Raw genomic sequence first — 16856 nt, forward strand, 5'->3', positions numbered from 1 at the left:
CCTGCCCACAGTAGTAGATATAATGGTCATCTGAGTTAAATTCACCCATTCCAGTCCATTTCAGTTCGCTGATTCCTAGAATGTCAACATTCACTCTTGCCATCTCTTGTTTGACCACTTCCAACTTGCCTTGATTCATGGACCTGACATTCCAGGTTCCTATGCAATATTGCTCTTTACAGCATCGGACCTTGCTTCTATCACCAGTCACATCCATAACTGGATATTGTTTTTGCTTTGGCTCTATCTCTTCATTCTTTCTGGAGTTATTTCTCCACTGATCTCCAGTAGCAACCCCACGTCCAAGGAGCTGTGGCTGTGCCAGCGCAGGAGGGCCTAGAGGAGCTATCCCACTTTGAAGGACAGGAAGGGTGGCAGTGAGGAGATACCCCTCGTCCATGGTAAGGAGCAATGGCTGCGCTTTGCTGGAGCAGCCGTGAAGAGATACCCCACGCCCAAGGTAAGAGAAACCCAAGTAAGACGGTAGGTGTTGCAAAAGGGCATCAGAAGGCAAACACACTGAAACCATACTCACAGAAAACTAGTCAATCTAATCACACTAGGATCACAGCCTTGTCTAACTCAATGAAACTAAGCCATGCCCGTGGGGCAACCCAAGACAGGCGGGTCATGGTGGAGAGATCTGACAGAATGTGGTCCACTGGAGAAGGGAATGGCAAACCACTTCAGTATTCTTGCCTTCAGAACCCCATGAACAGTATGAAAAGGCAAAATGATAGGATACTGAAAGAGAAACTCCCCAGGTCAGTAGGTGCCCAATATGCTACTGGAGATCAGCAATAAAACAGAATCCTAATTCCTCCTCAAGGGATGTGGATAGCAATCTGATACAGATCTTAGGTTGAGCAGAAGACTCCACCCACATGGAGGGCTGTGACTATGTGCTTTGATCCCAGCCTGCTCAGAGCCTAAGGAAAGATGATAAGACCTTATCTGATCCTTGTGATTTCAATCAACTAAAGCTTGTCAAGCTGGAATCAATATTGAAAGAAATATTGAGAGAAATAACAGTAACCTCAGATATACAGATGACACCATCCTTATGGCAGAAAGTGAAGAGGAACTAAAGAGCCTCTTGATGAAAGTGAAAGAGGAGAGTGAAGAAGTTGGCTTAAAGCTCAACATTTAGAAAACTAAGATCATGGCATCTAGTCCCACCACTTCATGGCAAATAGATGGGGAAACAGTGGAAACAGTGTCAGACTTTATTTTGGGGGGCTCCAAAATCACTGCAGATGGTGATTGCAGCCATGAAATTAAAAGACACTTACTCCTTGGAAGGAAAGTTATGACCACCTTAGATAGCATATTCAAAAGCAGAGACATTACTTTGCCAATAAAGGTTCATCTAGTCAAGGCTATGGTTTTTCCTGTGGTCATGTATGGATGTGAGAGTTGGACTGTGAAGAAAGCTGAGCACCGAAGAATGGATGCTTTTGAACTGTGGTGTTGGAGAAGACTCTTGAGAGTCCCTTGGCCTGCAAGGACATCCAACCAGTCCATTCTAAAGGAGACCAGTCCTGGGTGTTCATTGGAAGGACTGATGCTGAGGCTGAAACTCCAATACTTTGGCCACCTCATGCAAAGAGTTGACTCATTGGAAAAGACCCTGATGCTGGGAGGGATTGGGGGCAGAAGGAGAAGGGGACAACAAAGGATGAGATGGCTGGATGGCATCACCGACTCAATGCACATGAGTTTGGGTGAATTCCGGGAGTTGGTGATGGACAGGGAGGTCTAGCGTGCTGTGATTCATGGGGTCGCAAAGAGTTGGACAAGACTGAGTGACTGAATTGACTGAAAGCTTGGACTCTGGTCAACATTTACCCTGATTCTATGCCGAATTCTCCTCTGCTCAAGCCCCTTCATGAATACACATATACCAAACCACTCCCCATCTCACTACCACTCCCCCTGCCCCAGGCCAGTTTTGCTGTTTGGGGAGACACCACTTTGGAAAAGATCCTCCATGGTCTCCTTACTTGCTGTAAGTAATAAATCCTTGCTTTTCCTGATCTTTGGCTTCATTGTAACTTTTGACTAGATACCCACCAAGAGGCAAATGCAGTTTTTGGGTAACAGGTATAATTCCCTGGGCTATACAACATATCTTTGTTGGGTAAACCTATGGCTGATTCATGTTGATGTTTGGTAGAAACCAACACAATACTGTAAAGCAATTATCGTTCAATCAAAAATAAATAAAAAATATATCTTTGTTGCTTATCTATTGTAAATGTAGCAGTTTGTATCTGTTAATCCCAATCCCTAATTTGTTCCTCCTGCTTTCTCTCCTCCTTTTGGTAACCACAAGCTTGTTTTCTGTATCTAACAGGATATATTTGAGTAATGAAAGAAAATACTTCATGTAGAGACCATTCAAATTATGGCTTACATGATAGAGTAGAAAAAAATTGAAAGTTGCTTAAGACACAATTGTTGTATATGAGTTCAAAATATTTAGGAAGAAAGTTTTTACTGGTTCTAAGTTATGTTTTAAGACATGTGGGCCCAAAAAGAAAGATGATAACATTTGTTTTTCTGAGTGCAAGCATCATGTATAGGCATGAACTTTTATAGTGTCATTATTTATTTGTCTTTTGAATTGGTTTTATTGGTTTGTAATACTCAGTGCTGATTTTGTATACAGTGAACTACAGTGTTTCCATTTTCTGAAATATCTTGATTTAGGAAAGATATCATGCACAGACCCTGCTTTATCACACTCAAACATCATGATAATCCAGTGAAACTGATATTATTATATCATTTTCCAGATGAGGAAATTGAGACTCAAAGAAGTTAACCAAGTCATATAGCTGGTAAATGGTGATGGTGTAATTCAGATGAGATCTGTGTATCTCAAAGCCTGAACCATTCTTCTAGTTTCAGAAACTAAAAACTTTTAGGCTCTATCCTCTACCTGGACCAAGATGAACTGTATGTAATATGTTTATTGATGTTTAAAGATGACCTGGCTGAAGGTGACTACTATTCTGTGTGTACTGAAGCAGCTAAGACCAGCGTGTGACTGTCACAGGGACAGGATATTCGGACAAGAATAAAAAGGCCCAACCCTGTGTGGAGGTTTGTGCCAGACACTGATGGGTGAGGCTGGGTGACAAGTCTGCTGGCTTGCAGGGCCCTGGAGGGTCCTAGGAGCCCCCTTGCTTTTTTTTTTTTTTTGGTTGTGCCAGCTCAGTGTGTGGCACAGTTCCTCAATCAGGTTTTGAACCCAGGCCACTACAGTGAAAACACGGAAACCTAACCACTGGACTACAAGGAAATTCATGCCCCATTGCTAGTTTAATTGCACATAAAGATGAGCCTTCACAAGGAGGGCCTGTAAGGTCCATTCTGTCTCCACAGCATCTTGGTGGATACTGGCAGTACACTGGGCTTCCCTGGTGCTCAGTCGGTAAAGAATCTGTGTGCAGTGCGGGAGACCTGGATTTGATCCCTGGGTTGGGAAGATCCCCTGGAGGAGGGCATGGCAACCCACTCTCGAAATCTTGCCTGGAGAATCCCATGAACAGAGGAGCCTGACAGGCTACAGTCCATACGGTCACAAAGAGTCAGACACGACTGAGCGACTAAGCATACTAAGCACATGCACACACAGGGGTACAGAGGAAACTGGGACTGTGGTGAGGCAGCAGTGCTACCTCTTCCCCAAGGACAGCAGACAGCCCCTCCCCACTCCAGAGAGCCTCCTAATCACTTGATCTAGCCTGTGACGCTTATGCTGTTTGACACACAGGACAAGGTGGTCAGGCAAAGCATCGCTCTGGCTCCACCACCCTCTCCTATCACAGTATACTTGAGATGTGTTCCTTCCCACCTGTGGTCTCAGTCCTGTTCTCATTCCCAAACCAAACAGGAGTTGCTCAGCGAGTGGCAGCCCATGTTCTATTGCTCAGCATCCAACCTTTTAGTCTTGCTATCTAATCTAGAGCCTGGCTGGTCATTCATATCACTTTAGGAAATATTTAGACTCATGGGAATGGAAGTCCTGAGTTAATAGGAAAGAGGAATGATAAATATATTTTCCACTGGGAAAAAAAGGAACATGAAAGGTTCAGACCTTAGAGGACTTTTAGGAAGGGTCAATGATGCCCTAAATTATACACCTAGGAGAAATGAGGAGGCTAAATACAGAAGTTATTCTGAGGGAGATTGGAGGGTGAGTCAGGTAGACCACTGACTTGGCAGATGGAAGGTGAGGGGTGGCAGGGAAGTGGAATTTCTTTCTTTTTTCACCACCTATGCAAAGTTCCTCAAATGTTGATGAGATTCTGAAGCTTGTGAAAATGGAGCTTCATGGACCCTACCCTTGGAGCCTCTAACTGTCCTGCTGGGATAAGCCTCCAGCATGTGTATATTCCCAGGCATTTCACAGTGTTCACATCGCTTGGTCTGAAGGCCAAATCTTGAGAATTACTGCTGTCCTGTGATCTGACAGATGTGTCACAGATTAAAAAAAATAATAATTAATTTATTTTTCGCTGTGCTGGGTCTTCATTGCTGCACTGGCTTTTCTCTAGTCATGGCGAGCGGGGGCTACTCGCCAGTTGTGGTGTGCAGGCCTCTCATTTCAGTGGCTTCTCTTGTTTCAGAGCACAGCTCTAGGGTGCACAACCTTCAGCAGTTGCAGCATGTGGGCTCAGTAGTTGAGCTCTCTAGAGCACAGGCTCACTAGCTGTGGCACTCCAGCTTAGCTGCTCCTCCACATGAGGAATTTCTCAGACCTGGGATCAAACCTGTGTCTCCTGCATTGGCAGGAGGATTCTTTACCTTGAGCCTCCAGGGAAGCCTCTATGTCACAGACTTTTAGAAGCTGAGTAATGATTCAGAGAGCTACCACTCACAATTTGAGAACAGTTACCAATAAATCTCTGAGAAGAAAAGACTGTTTTGCTTACTTCTAACCTCTCCTTTCGGAGAAGGCAATGGCACCCCACTCCAGTACTCTTGCCTGGAAAATCCCATGGATGGAGGAGCCTGGTAGGCTCCAGTCCATGGGGTCACTAAGAGTCGGACACGACTGAGCAACTTCACTTTCACTTTTCACTTTCATGCATTGGAGAAGGAAATGGCAACCCACTCCAGTATTCTTGCCTGGAGAATCCCAGGGACAGAGGAGCCTAGTGGGCTGCCATCTATGGGGTCACACAGAGTTGGACACGACTGAAGCGACTTAGCAGCAGCAGCAGCAGCAACCTCTCCTTTTAAAGCCTGAGTGTCTTTACCCTGTATCCACTTTTATCCCTTTCCCCACCTGAAGAAGGTGTGGCTTTATTATATAACCATGTCAATTCAATGTTTTTAAAGTTTGTGGGGAGGTAGTGTTATTGGGCAGGGGTAAAGTTGCTAAACTAAAGGGTGGATCCTCCTCCTCAAGGAAGGGGGAGTTGCTTCCCTTAGCTACGCTATCAGTGTTAAGCTGTGGTCCAGTTGCCTCTGCTCAAAGGGAAGGCCCAGGCAACACTGTGCTGTCCTCTGCAGGTTGTACCAGCCCAGACAGGACAGCCTTGGCAGTCAGTCATTTTCTGGATGCCAAATAGAGCAGAGGGAATATCTCTGAGTCCAAGGGACAGCAAAGCACTTCATACAGAGGGCCTAATTTGTCTCTTTTTCCAAACAAACAAAAAAATAACAACTCGATCTTTTCCTTCCCCAGGAATAGGACAAAAGGAAAAGTTGGTATTTTTGAAGTGGTTCTAATGTAAGTGTTTATTTTAGTGGAAACAGAAAACAAGTTCATGGTGCAGGAGAGAGCTACCCTTCCCCCCACACTGGAGGGGCGGAATGGAGGCAGAAGCGCTGTTGTCTCTCCATCCCACCCTCTGGGCCCCACTGCAGCTCTAACCCTAGCTGTGTGCTGGACTGAGGGCAGTTTCACACAGGCAGTGCACAAGAGCAGGACGAAGGGTCCCGCAGACAGGGCTGTATTTTCTGTTTGCAGATTCATATCCACTCAATCTTCACTCTAGGGAAGAGTCAGCATCTCAAGTTGGAAAAAGGAGGCATAGTAGTACGGCCTTTGAAGGGAGGGGCACTTCTGAGTCCTGGAAGCTGCAGTGAATTGGGAGTTGGTCTACTTTGCCCCTTCTCTGGCGCTGCCAATGTGAACTCACACGCCCTTGAGAAGGCGGTGCCTTTAATAATAGCTTGTATGCACAGTTGGCTCTCTGCATCTGCAGTTCAGATTCTACCAACTGCCAATGGAAAATATTCGAGAAAAAAATTTCAGAAAGTTCCAAAAAACAAAACTTGAACTTGCCAGCAATTGTGTACATAGCATTTAAATTGTATAGCTATTTCAAATAATCTAGAGATGACTGAAAGTATACGGGCTGCATGTAGATTATATGCAAATACTATGCCACTTTATAGGGTGTCCCTCGTGGCTCAGGTGGTAAAGAACCTGTCTGCAATGCAGGAGACCTGGGTTTGATCCCTGGGTTGAGAAGATCCTTTGGAGGGTGGCATGGAAACCTACTCCAGTATTCTTGCCTAGAGAATCCCATGGAGGTGTCTGGTGGGTTATGGTCCATGGGGTCACAAGGAGTCAGATGTGGCTAACATACTTTACCTTTATCTTTGGTGAGGAAAGGGTTACAAAGAACCAAGCAAACAGTTTTGGGCCCTGGAATAGACTGTCCATTACAAAACACCAGGACATGCTGTCAACCTCTCTTTGCCTGCCCCATTCCCTCCCCACATTTGAAAACTCCCTGGTGGCTCAGATGGCAAAGAATCTGCCTGCAATGCAGGAGACCCGGGTTTAATCCCTGGGTTGGGAAGATCCCCTGGAGAATGGAATGGCAATCCACTCCAGTATTCTTGCCTGGAGAATCCATGGACAGAGGAGTCTGGTGGGCTATAGTCTGTGGGGGTGGCAAAGAGCTGGACACGAATGAGCGAGTAACACTTCATGCCAATTTATACAAGGGACTTGAGCATCCCAGATTTTGGTATCCATGGGGGTCCTGGAAGAAATCCCTTATGGATACTGAGGGATATATATAACAAGAGAGGGTTAGATTTGCTGATCTCCAAGGCCCATGAAATCAGATTAGAAGTTCAGTGAAATGCTTTTCGTAGGCCTTATATAAGCACTGTTAGGTTGCATTATCTTACAGATGATCTCTGTTTTAGCATGAAATGAGGGTGTGTCAGGTACTTCAGCATTACCTGTCATGTCTCAGTATAGGAGTAGGCAACACGCTTGTCAGGAGCCATCCAAACTCAGCCAGAGTGTGCAGCAGAGGACCATAATCTGTCTTGATTTCACAACCCTGCGTGAATAAGCACAGAGGTCATAGTCTAATGACAAAGACAACCAGCTACACAAATGATGACAATAAGGGTGAGGAGTGTTGGGATAAGGGGCATTCATGCTCCATTAAGTGCAGTTTCACTGGCTCCAGTCTTCTTTTCTGCTTCCTGCTGCTTCCCAACCATTCAACCAAGCTAGAAACCCTGGGGATCTGAGTGGAGCGAGGTTCTCTAAGGTTTGGGCCTTCCTTCCCTAGGTCTTGTTTGGGCATCAAACTTTAATGTATAGGGTGGGGCTTAGGAATTTGCATTTTAAAAAGCTCCCTGGGTGATTTGGATCCAAGTAGAGGCCACACTTTCAGAAACACTGGTCTAGGGCCTGGGAAGTGAGGACTGGAGTAGAGAGTGAGCATTGAGGAGTCAAAGGTGAGAGGAGCAAAGAATGTTCACTGCTTTTCACTCACTTGGAATTGATTCTTACTTGGAGTTGTTCCTCTTATCCCACATCCTTGTGCCTCCCTCAGTGGGGTTTCCAGTTTCCTTGAAAATGGCCTATGTCTCTCTAAACTGGGCAAGGCCAGAAAGGTGAAAGTGTCCTTGAGAGAGGCTGTCAGTGAGGGCCTCATACACCAGCAAATATACCTGAATTCAGTCTGTACACCTCAACGGCAGTCCATTTGGTGATACCTGAATTCAGAGTGCACAATGCTGACAGCAAAGTCACCTCTTATTAGGAAGGACAATGCTGTGTGTATACATTTGGTCTGCTGAGAGAGAGAATACCTTTGGATATTTTTGCCTTTGAAAGTCAATTCACAAGGTGAAAAAGTCAGTCACATTGGTTGCTCAAAGACAAAATTGACTGAATTTGTTTCCACTTTCATCTAGTTGTCTTGGCATTGTGTACAGAGAATCTCAGTGCCGAGGATGTTGTTTAGAATAAGAATGTCGAACGTTTGGGAATCTACTGCTATAATTATTTTGCTATCTTTAAACAAATCTGAACATTGAGTAAAACAAATCACCTTTTCCCAAATTTGCAAGAAGTTTGTTCAAGTATTTGTGATGAAATTCTGAACACTGAATAAACATGTGTTTGAAGAATATTGTCTGTGTTAGGCAATGAAGATCTAAATGTAAAACTCAATATAAAAGTAAAGCCAAATTATAAAAAAAACACAGTTTACCTCAATAACTGTCCATTGTTCTACTACGATGGCATCATTTCCTTTCCTGCTGAATCCTGGTACTCCAGACCCTTCTTCTTCATAGATAAAGACTCCTTCCAAAGATTTCGACAATTGATCCCCTGTGAGGAAAAAGATACAATTAAGGAGAGTTGCACATATTCAGTGTCTTTTCAGGTCATCTAAAAGGTTAATAAACAACCCTTACAGGAAGCTGAAAGAAAAATATATCAATTAATAAATACTTGTTTTAGGTGAATCTATGACATTTCCCTTCTCTTTGAGGTAATTTCTTTCTTTTTTTTTTCAAAAGTTAAGACAGTTTTATACCTAACTGAATTAAAATCAAATTGTAAACATGAAGACTACAATAACAAACACAAGATAAAATAATATCATACAGTGAGAAGCAAATGGATTTCCTAAGCCTAAAAACATCTGGAAATCACCTTCACCTGGAAATCAAATGCTGGTTTCTGTTCTTCATGTTGTATGTATGTCAATCATACCACTAAGAAAAATAACATCAAAAATATTAATCTTTGAAATTACAAGTGTGATATCAAAACCAAGGTGAGGTAAGATTATTTTAAAAAACATAAATACAGAACAATTCTTTGCTTCAATGATGCTTAAAAAAAAAAAAGAATGGTAACAGGAAGATCCTAAACAGAAGTTATTGTCAAAAGAATTCCTGCTGGGAAGGAAGTTTTGAGGGAGGGCCTCTCTGACATTTTTTTGAACAGTTGACAATAACCAGCTGGCCAAAACTAAACTGATTTTATGGAAATTCTTTTGTCTCCTACAATTTTCCCATGATCATGTGCTGGTTAAACATTTTGTTTTTATACAGCACATCAAAGTTTCCTTGATGGACGATTATCCAAATAATAACCTACAAAGTTTTCAAAACATCTATTAAGTTTAAAAACCAAAAAACAAACAAACAAAAAAAACCAAAGTAATTCAAATGTAATTTTAAGTTTTCATTTTTATTAATGAGCTATAAAATTTTAAGAGAAAATCACTACTACTATTTTTATATCAGTTACAGTTCAGGCAGAATAACATGAAGAATTTACTTTGTTCGGCATGGTTCCCAAAACCCAGTAAAGTTTAATTTACTTGTTGAAATTGCTATTCTAACTACAATATATGTTCTACTTCCTTTAAATGTACTTGTCTACTGTCATACCAAAGTGACCCACAGAATTAAACCTGTTTTTGATCGTCAGTTTGGAGCATCCCAAGACCATCTTTAAAATTGTATATTTGCCTCAAGTTCTTTTTTAGAATGGGGGTATGAACTTTAAGAATAATTATATACTCTGATAATTATATAGTTAATTGTAATCTCTTCTTATTTACTTTAGGATTATATAGTTGGAGAACTATGGGTTTTGTGGTATCTGTTTTCTTGTTCTCAGTATTGAGATTCCTAAGTACTTCTAAACTTCTCTTGGTTTAAAAGAATGAAAATGTTGTAGACTCACACACTGCAATACCACCAAGAATAAAAAAGAAAGACTCACTGGAATACAACAACATGGATAACTGTCAGAGATACTATGTTGAGAAAAAAAGCGAGGAGATAAAACATACTGTGTAGTTCAACCTACATGAAGTTCAAAACTAAGCAAAATTAATCTATGGTGCTGGAAGTCAGAACAATGCTTCTCTCTGCATGGGAGGATATTAATGGGGAAGGGCCATGAGGAGGCCTTCTGGGATTTCGGAAATGTTCTGTTTCCTTTTTTTTTTTTTTTGCCTTTTACCCCTCAATATTGAGATATAGTAGTTGACGGATAAGGAAATGTTCTGTATCTTGAACATTTGTCTTCTATTCAGTTGTACTCATAAGATTAATGCATCTTGTTCTATGTGTCTTATTCAGTTCAGTTCAGTTGCTCAATCGTGTCCAACTCTTTGGGACCCCATGAACCACAGCATGCCAGGCCTCCCTGTCCATCACCAACTCCTGGAGTTCACCCAAACCCATGTCCATTGAGCTGGTGATGTCATCCAACCATCTCATCCTCTGTCGTCCCCTTCTCCTCCTGCCTTCAATCTTTCCCAGTATCAAGGTCTTTTCAAATGAGTCGGCTCTTTACATCAGGTGGCCAAAGTATTGGAGTTTCAGCTTCAACATCAGTCCTTCCAGTGAACACCCAGGACTGATCTCCTTTAGGATGGACTGGTTGGATCTCCTTGTATCTTATAACTTTAGTTAAAAACAAAAGACATTCCTTCTCACTTTAGATCTCCCCAAGTCCCCTGGCTAAGCTTTCTTAGGGACCATTCTGGTCCTCAGAGCCACAGAAGAATGATAACTTCCCAGGAGGGACTATTTCTATCTCTTAAGAAACTCTCCCTGACAGAAGTGGTAGCTGGGGAGGGGGGCAGGGAAGGCCTCATGGGGAGTGACCATTGGGGTGCTTGGTGTGTTATACTCCAGCTATTGGGGTAAGGTGACAATTCTGAACAATTACTTAACAACTGTCCTGAACTGACTCATCTCTTAACAGCATGTATCTCAGACCTTTCCACCCTTTGTGCCTTGGCCCACTGGTGTGCTTAGAATGGGGTTCAGATGAACTAAGGTACAGGGCGCCCCCTCCTGCCCAGAGCAGCTTTTCTTCTTCTATCTATGTGTCCTACAATATTGTTGTTCAGTCACTCAATCGTGTCTGACTCTTTGTAACCCCATGGACTGGAGCATGCCAGGCTTCCCTGTCCTTCACAATCTCCCAGAGCTCAAACTCATGTCCATTGAGTTGGTGCTGCCATTCAACCATCTCGTCCTCTGTCATCCCCTTCTCCTCCTGCCTTCAACCTTTCCCAGTATCAGGGTCTTTTCTAATGAGCTGGCTCTTGGCATCAGGTGGCCTAAGTATTGGAGCTTCAGCTTCAGAATCAGTCCTTCCAATGAATATTCAGGATTGAATTCCTTTAGAATTGACTGCTTTGATCTCCTTTCAGTCCAAGGGACTCTCAAGGGTCTTCTCCAACACCACAGTTCAAAAGCATCAATTCTTCGGTGCTTAACCTTCTTTATGGTCCAACTCTCACATCCATACATGGCTACTGGAAAAACCATACCTTTGACTATATGGACCTTTGTTGGCAAAGTAAAGTCTCTGCTAATGCACTGTTTAGGTTTGCCATAGCTTTTCTTCCAAGGAGCAAGTGTCTTTAAAATTCATGGCTGCAGTCACCATCTATAGTGATTTTGGAGCCCAAGGAAATAAAGTCTCTCACTGTTTCCATTATTTCCCCATCTATTTGCCATGAAGTGATGGGACCAGATGTCGTGATCTTAGTTTTTTTTAATGTTGAGTTTTAAGCCAACTTTTTCACTCTACTCTCTCACCTTCATCAAGAGGCTTTTTCATTCCTCCTCGCTTTCTGCCATAAGGGTGGTGTCATCTGCATATCTGAGGTTATTGATATTTCTCCCAGCAATCTTGATTAAAGCTTATGCTTCATCCAGCCTGGCATTTCACATGATGTACAACATTATCATTTTCTATGTGTGCAGAGGGCTTCTCAGATGGCTCAGTGGGTAAAGAATCCGCCCACAGTGCAGGAGACGCAGGTTTAGTCCCCCGGAGGAGGGAATGGCAACCCACTCTAGTATTCTTGCCTGGAGAATCCCATGGACAGAGGAACCTGGCAGGCAACAGTCCATAGGATAACAAAGAGTTGGACACGACTAAAGTGATTGACGGAGAAGGCAATGGCACCCCACTCCAGTAATCTTGCCTGGAAAATCCCATGGACGGAGGAGCCTGGTGGGCTGCAGTCCATGGGGTCACTAAGAGTCAGACACAACTGAGCGACTTCACTTTCACTTTTCACTTTCATGCATTGGAGAAGGAAATGGCAACCCACTCTAGTGTTCTTGCCTGGAGAATCCCAGGGACGGGGGAGCCGTCTATGGGGTCGAATAGAGTCGGACACAACTGAAGTGATGCAGCAGCAGCAGCAAAGTGATTGAGCATGTGTGCATAATATTAAAAAGTTACAAAGAATTGACCTGATCCACTGCTTCTCAGTTTTTTTTTTTTTTCTGGCCTTGCTGTGAGTAATACGTGAGATCTTAGTTTCTCCTGACCTGGGACGGAACCTGTGCCCTCTCAATGGAAACACAAGTCTTAACCACTGGACTGCTAAGGAAGCCCTGTGGTTAGCTTTTAAGAATAGGGAAGACATCCATTTTGCTCATCAGTATAAACCCCATGTGCCAGACCTACGGCCTGGTGTGTATATATATATGTATATATATATATATATCTATATACATATGGAGTTTCCCTGGTGGCTTAGCAGTAAAGAGTCTGCCTGAAATGAAGGAGACTTGGGTTCAATACCTGGGTCAGGAAGATCCCTTGGAGGAGAGCATGGCAACCCACTCCAGTATTCTTGCCTGGAGAATCCCCATGGAGAGAGGAGCCCAGTGAGCTCAGTACATGGGATCGAAAAGAGCAGGACAGGATTGAGCAACTATGCACAGTAGCACATACATACATATATGTATATATGAAATGAATACATACATGTTTCAGTGCCATTACTCTACCCTACTTTTCATTCTGATACACCTCCAACTCCACACAAGCATTTTTATAGGAGTGAAGAGACTGAAATGACTATCAAGTGAAGTCTAAAAAGAATCCACAAAAAATGAAAGTGTAGCCTTCAGATGTGGGTATATCATAGGTAGGAAGAGGCTATGCTCTGAGGGTGGTGGGCATTGGTAGGCTAGTGAAGTGTAATAACCTCAAGTGTTGTGTTTGTGTGTGTGTGTGTGTGTGTGTGTGTGTGTTCTGTACCAGTTGGTAGAGTTGACCATCTCATCCATGTCAGCTGCCCGCTGGATCTCTACATGTTCTGGTAGAATAAAGTGCTTTGTCTCTATTGGCATAATTGGATAAGCCTCTTGTAGGCTCCTCTGGATTCATTTGGGAGTTTTAAGTGTGCAGAGAACCCAGCTGCAGGCCAGTTTGGAGAAGGCCAGATGCTGGAGAAGGCCAGGAACAGGAGAAAGTCATGCAGTGAGACCCTCGGGCCACAAGAACAGCAGGAGGGTCCCTGGGTGCCCCTGTGTGTGGGACTTTTCAAAACAGAAAAGGCTTCGAAAGTGAGTGGGAAAGGGCACTGAAGAGGAATTTCACAGACCTTACAATATTTCCACCATGACTTTCTTGACTTAAATTTTTTTTTTCCACTTCTCTCTGTTTCTGGAGAATTTTATAGAATGAGATTTGTGGAGTAATATATTTAAATTTCTGAGCAATATCTGGTTTTGTGCTTGTCCTCATGTGTGGGCTGGCTTCTGACAGTATTTTGGAAGAGGATGGGAGCAACAAAACAAAATATGCATTGTCCCCTACGTGCTTTGGATGTCAGGCATCAGATGTTCTAGGACAAAGTGGCCCCTTCAGCCTCTGACTTTCTTCTCATGGTGACACAGGCACAGGTCACAATTTCCCCTCCACAGCTTCCCTGTGTACTCCCAGGAAAGTCCTGAGTGACACACCCAGTCACCAGACCTTACAGACCATGACTCATTAGGGCTTGGCATGGCCTGCAATGCAACACGCCTAATGAGACATTCCGGAGCTGCTGACAGGGAGAGACTCTCCCTGGGGCTCTCTAAATAGCTTCTGAGGCTTCAAGAACAAAAGCCCTACAGAGCCTCTGGCTGGCAACTGCTGTGGCTAATTTTATTTCCACCAGGCAAGGCTCAAGGCAGGGATGCCTGAAAGACATTGTGAAAGGAGGATTTCTTTGTCTTTCCTTAAGCAATTAGTCATAATCCAAAATTTGGAATGGTTCTTTAAAGTTTTTTTTGGCCACATCACGCAGCTTGCAGGATATCCTAGTTCCCTGACCAGGAATGGAACCCAGGCCTTGATAGTGAAAGCATGGAGTCTTAACCATTGGACTGCCAGGGAATTCCACACACCCCAGCCCCTGTTTTGAATGGCTTTAACTTAGACTTTTTGGAGGGAAGAGCAAGACATAGACACAGAGAGAGAAACATGTGAAGCATAAACTGACCTCCAAATAGCTGATTCATACTAAAAGTATTGTAAGAACATCTTCTAAGTGTCAGGAGAGAAAACCAATCCCAGAAAATGAACGCTGACAGTGGGTGAGGCACTGTGGGAGTCACTTTGTACATAGTGTATCTTACCAAATTCTCACAACAGTTAGAAATGTTTTTACACCCCTTTTAGGAAACTGAGGCTCAGTGAGCTCAACTAACTTCCCCAGGTCACACAGCTCTAAGTAGAAGACACAGAATTTAAACTGTTTAAATACTAAAGTCCACAGGCTTTATATCAGATCTGGCTGTTTCCATAAAAGATCAACTTGGAAGAAGTTTCCAATAACCAAAAATACTATTAAATCTTTATTGAGTACTTGCTAAGTGCCAAACACTATGCAAGGGGCTGTATTTTGGGGTGCTCCAATGAACTAGATCCTTACTCTTGGTTGCTAGTTAAATTTGGAACACGATTTGACAAATTTAAACAACCAAAATCTTTAGTTGTATTAGTTAAGGCATCACTAGGCTGATCTAATAATAATGAGGTTTATTGAGATCTCATCTGGTTTGCTTTTTCATTCCTCTCTCTAACCTCAGTGAATCATGGTCCCTAACTATCCTGATCTGCATAAACTCCATTCTTCTTAATGCATTTTTCCAGTCTCCTTACTATCTTTTTTTTCTTTTCTTTTAGCACTAATCTCTTTTGAAAAAAAAAAAAAACAACAAAAAACACTTTTCTTAGAAATAATTTTTGGAAAGTTTTGCTTGTTTTTGTGACAGACAAATGATTACATATCCATTATAACTAAAAGAAGATTAGATAGAGATGAAAGATAAGGGAAAAGCATAAATAAATATAGATCATTTTCTGAACCAAAGTTTATTTTTCTGTACAAATTTTAGGAGGAGTTGGGTTTAGAGAGGAGGACATGGTAGGTAGTATTCAAAACTGGGCTGCTGCTGCTGCTGCTAAATTGCTTCAGTCATATCCGACTCTGTGCGACTCCATAGATGGCAACATACCAGGCTCCCCCGTCCCTGGGATTCTCCAGGCAAGAACTCGGGAGTGGGTTGCCATGTCCTTCTCCAATGCATGAAAGTAAAAAGTAAAAGTGAAGACACTCAGTTGTGTCTGACTCTTAGCGCCCCATGGACTGCAGCCTTTAAGGCTCCTCCATCCATGATATTTTCCAGGCAAGAGTACTGGAGTGGGTTGCCATTGCCTTCTCCCATCCGAAACTGGGCTAGTGTAATAAATTTGGATAGTAATTGTTAAATGCCATCATATGCCTCCTGATTGGGCTGCTGTAGTACATCTTACTCGGAAAATTCTACTAGTTGATCACACCGAGGTTTGTCTATTTCTGATAGTTACAACCCAACAGCAAACATTACAATAGTACCACACAGGATTGTTAAGATTTTACATTAAAGTTGCATGTGCAATTGCCAAATTCAGACTTAAATTGAAGAATGTGGGGCAAACCACTAGACCATTCAGGTATGACCTAAATCAAATCACTTATGATTATACAGTGGAAGTGAGAAATAGACTGAAGGGACTAGATCTGATAGATAGAGTGCCTGATGAACTATGGATGGAGGTTCATGACATTGTACAGGAGACAGGGATCAAGATCATCCCCAAGAAAAAAAAATGCAAAAAAGCAAAATGGCTGTCTGGGGAGGCCTTACAAATAGCTGTGAAAAGAAGAGAAACGAAAAGCAAAGGAGAAAAGGAAAGATATATACCCATTTGAATGCAGAGTTCCAAAGAATAGTAAGGAGAGATAAGAAAGCCTTCCTCAGCAATCAATGCAAAGAAATAGAGGAAAACAACAGAATGGGAACAACTAGAGATCTCTTCAAGAAAACTAGAGATACCAAGGTAACATTTCATGCAAAGATGGACTCCATAAAGGACAGAAATGATATGGACCCAACACAAGCAGAAGATATTAAGAAGAGATGGCAAGAACACACAGAAGAACTGTACAAAAAAGATCTTCATGACCCAGATAATCACAATGATGTGATTACTCACCTACAGCCAGACATCCTGGAATGTGAAGTCAAGTGGGCCTTAGGAAGCATCAAAGGTTCATAAGCATCTAGCTTATGAATAAAGCTAGAGGAGGTGATGGAATTCCAGTTGAGCTCTTTCAAATCCTAAAAGATGATGCTGTGAAAGTGCTGCACTCAGTATGTCAACAAATTTGGAAAACTCAGCAGTGGCCACAGGACTGAAAAAGGTCAGTTTTCATTCCAATCCCAAAGAAAGGCAATGCCAAAGAATGCTCAAACTACCG

General features: G+C 42.7%; 1 protein-coding gene across 3 annotated transcripts in view; it reads right to left on the reverse strand.

Moving 5' to 3' along the window:
* The window catches only part of RFTN2 (raftlin family member 2), a 78704-nt gene that overhangs the window by 36870 nt on the left and 24978 nt on the right, over positions 1-16856 (reverse strand). For all 3 annotated transcript variants that reach the window (XM_010860909.1, XM_010860910.1, XM_010860911.1), the window contains exons 7-8: positions 8490-8611; positions 7219-7322 (exon numbers count right to left, since the gene is read on the reverse strand). In XM_010860909.1, the coding sequence (XP_010859211.1) occupies positions 7219-7322; positions 8490-8611 (226 nt within the window). The remainder of the gene's footprint in view (positions 1-7218; positions 7323-8489; positions 8612-16856) is intronic.

The sequence above is a fragment of the Bison bison genome, unplaced genomic scaffold, assembly GCF_000754665.1.
Source record: "Bison bison bison isolate TAMUID 2011002044 unplaced genomic scaffold, Bison_UMD1.0 scf7180017864471, whole genome shotgun sequence".
NCBI lineage: Eukaryota > Metazoa > Chordata > Mammalia > Artiodactyla > Bovidae > Bison > Bison bison.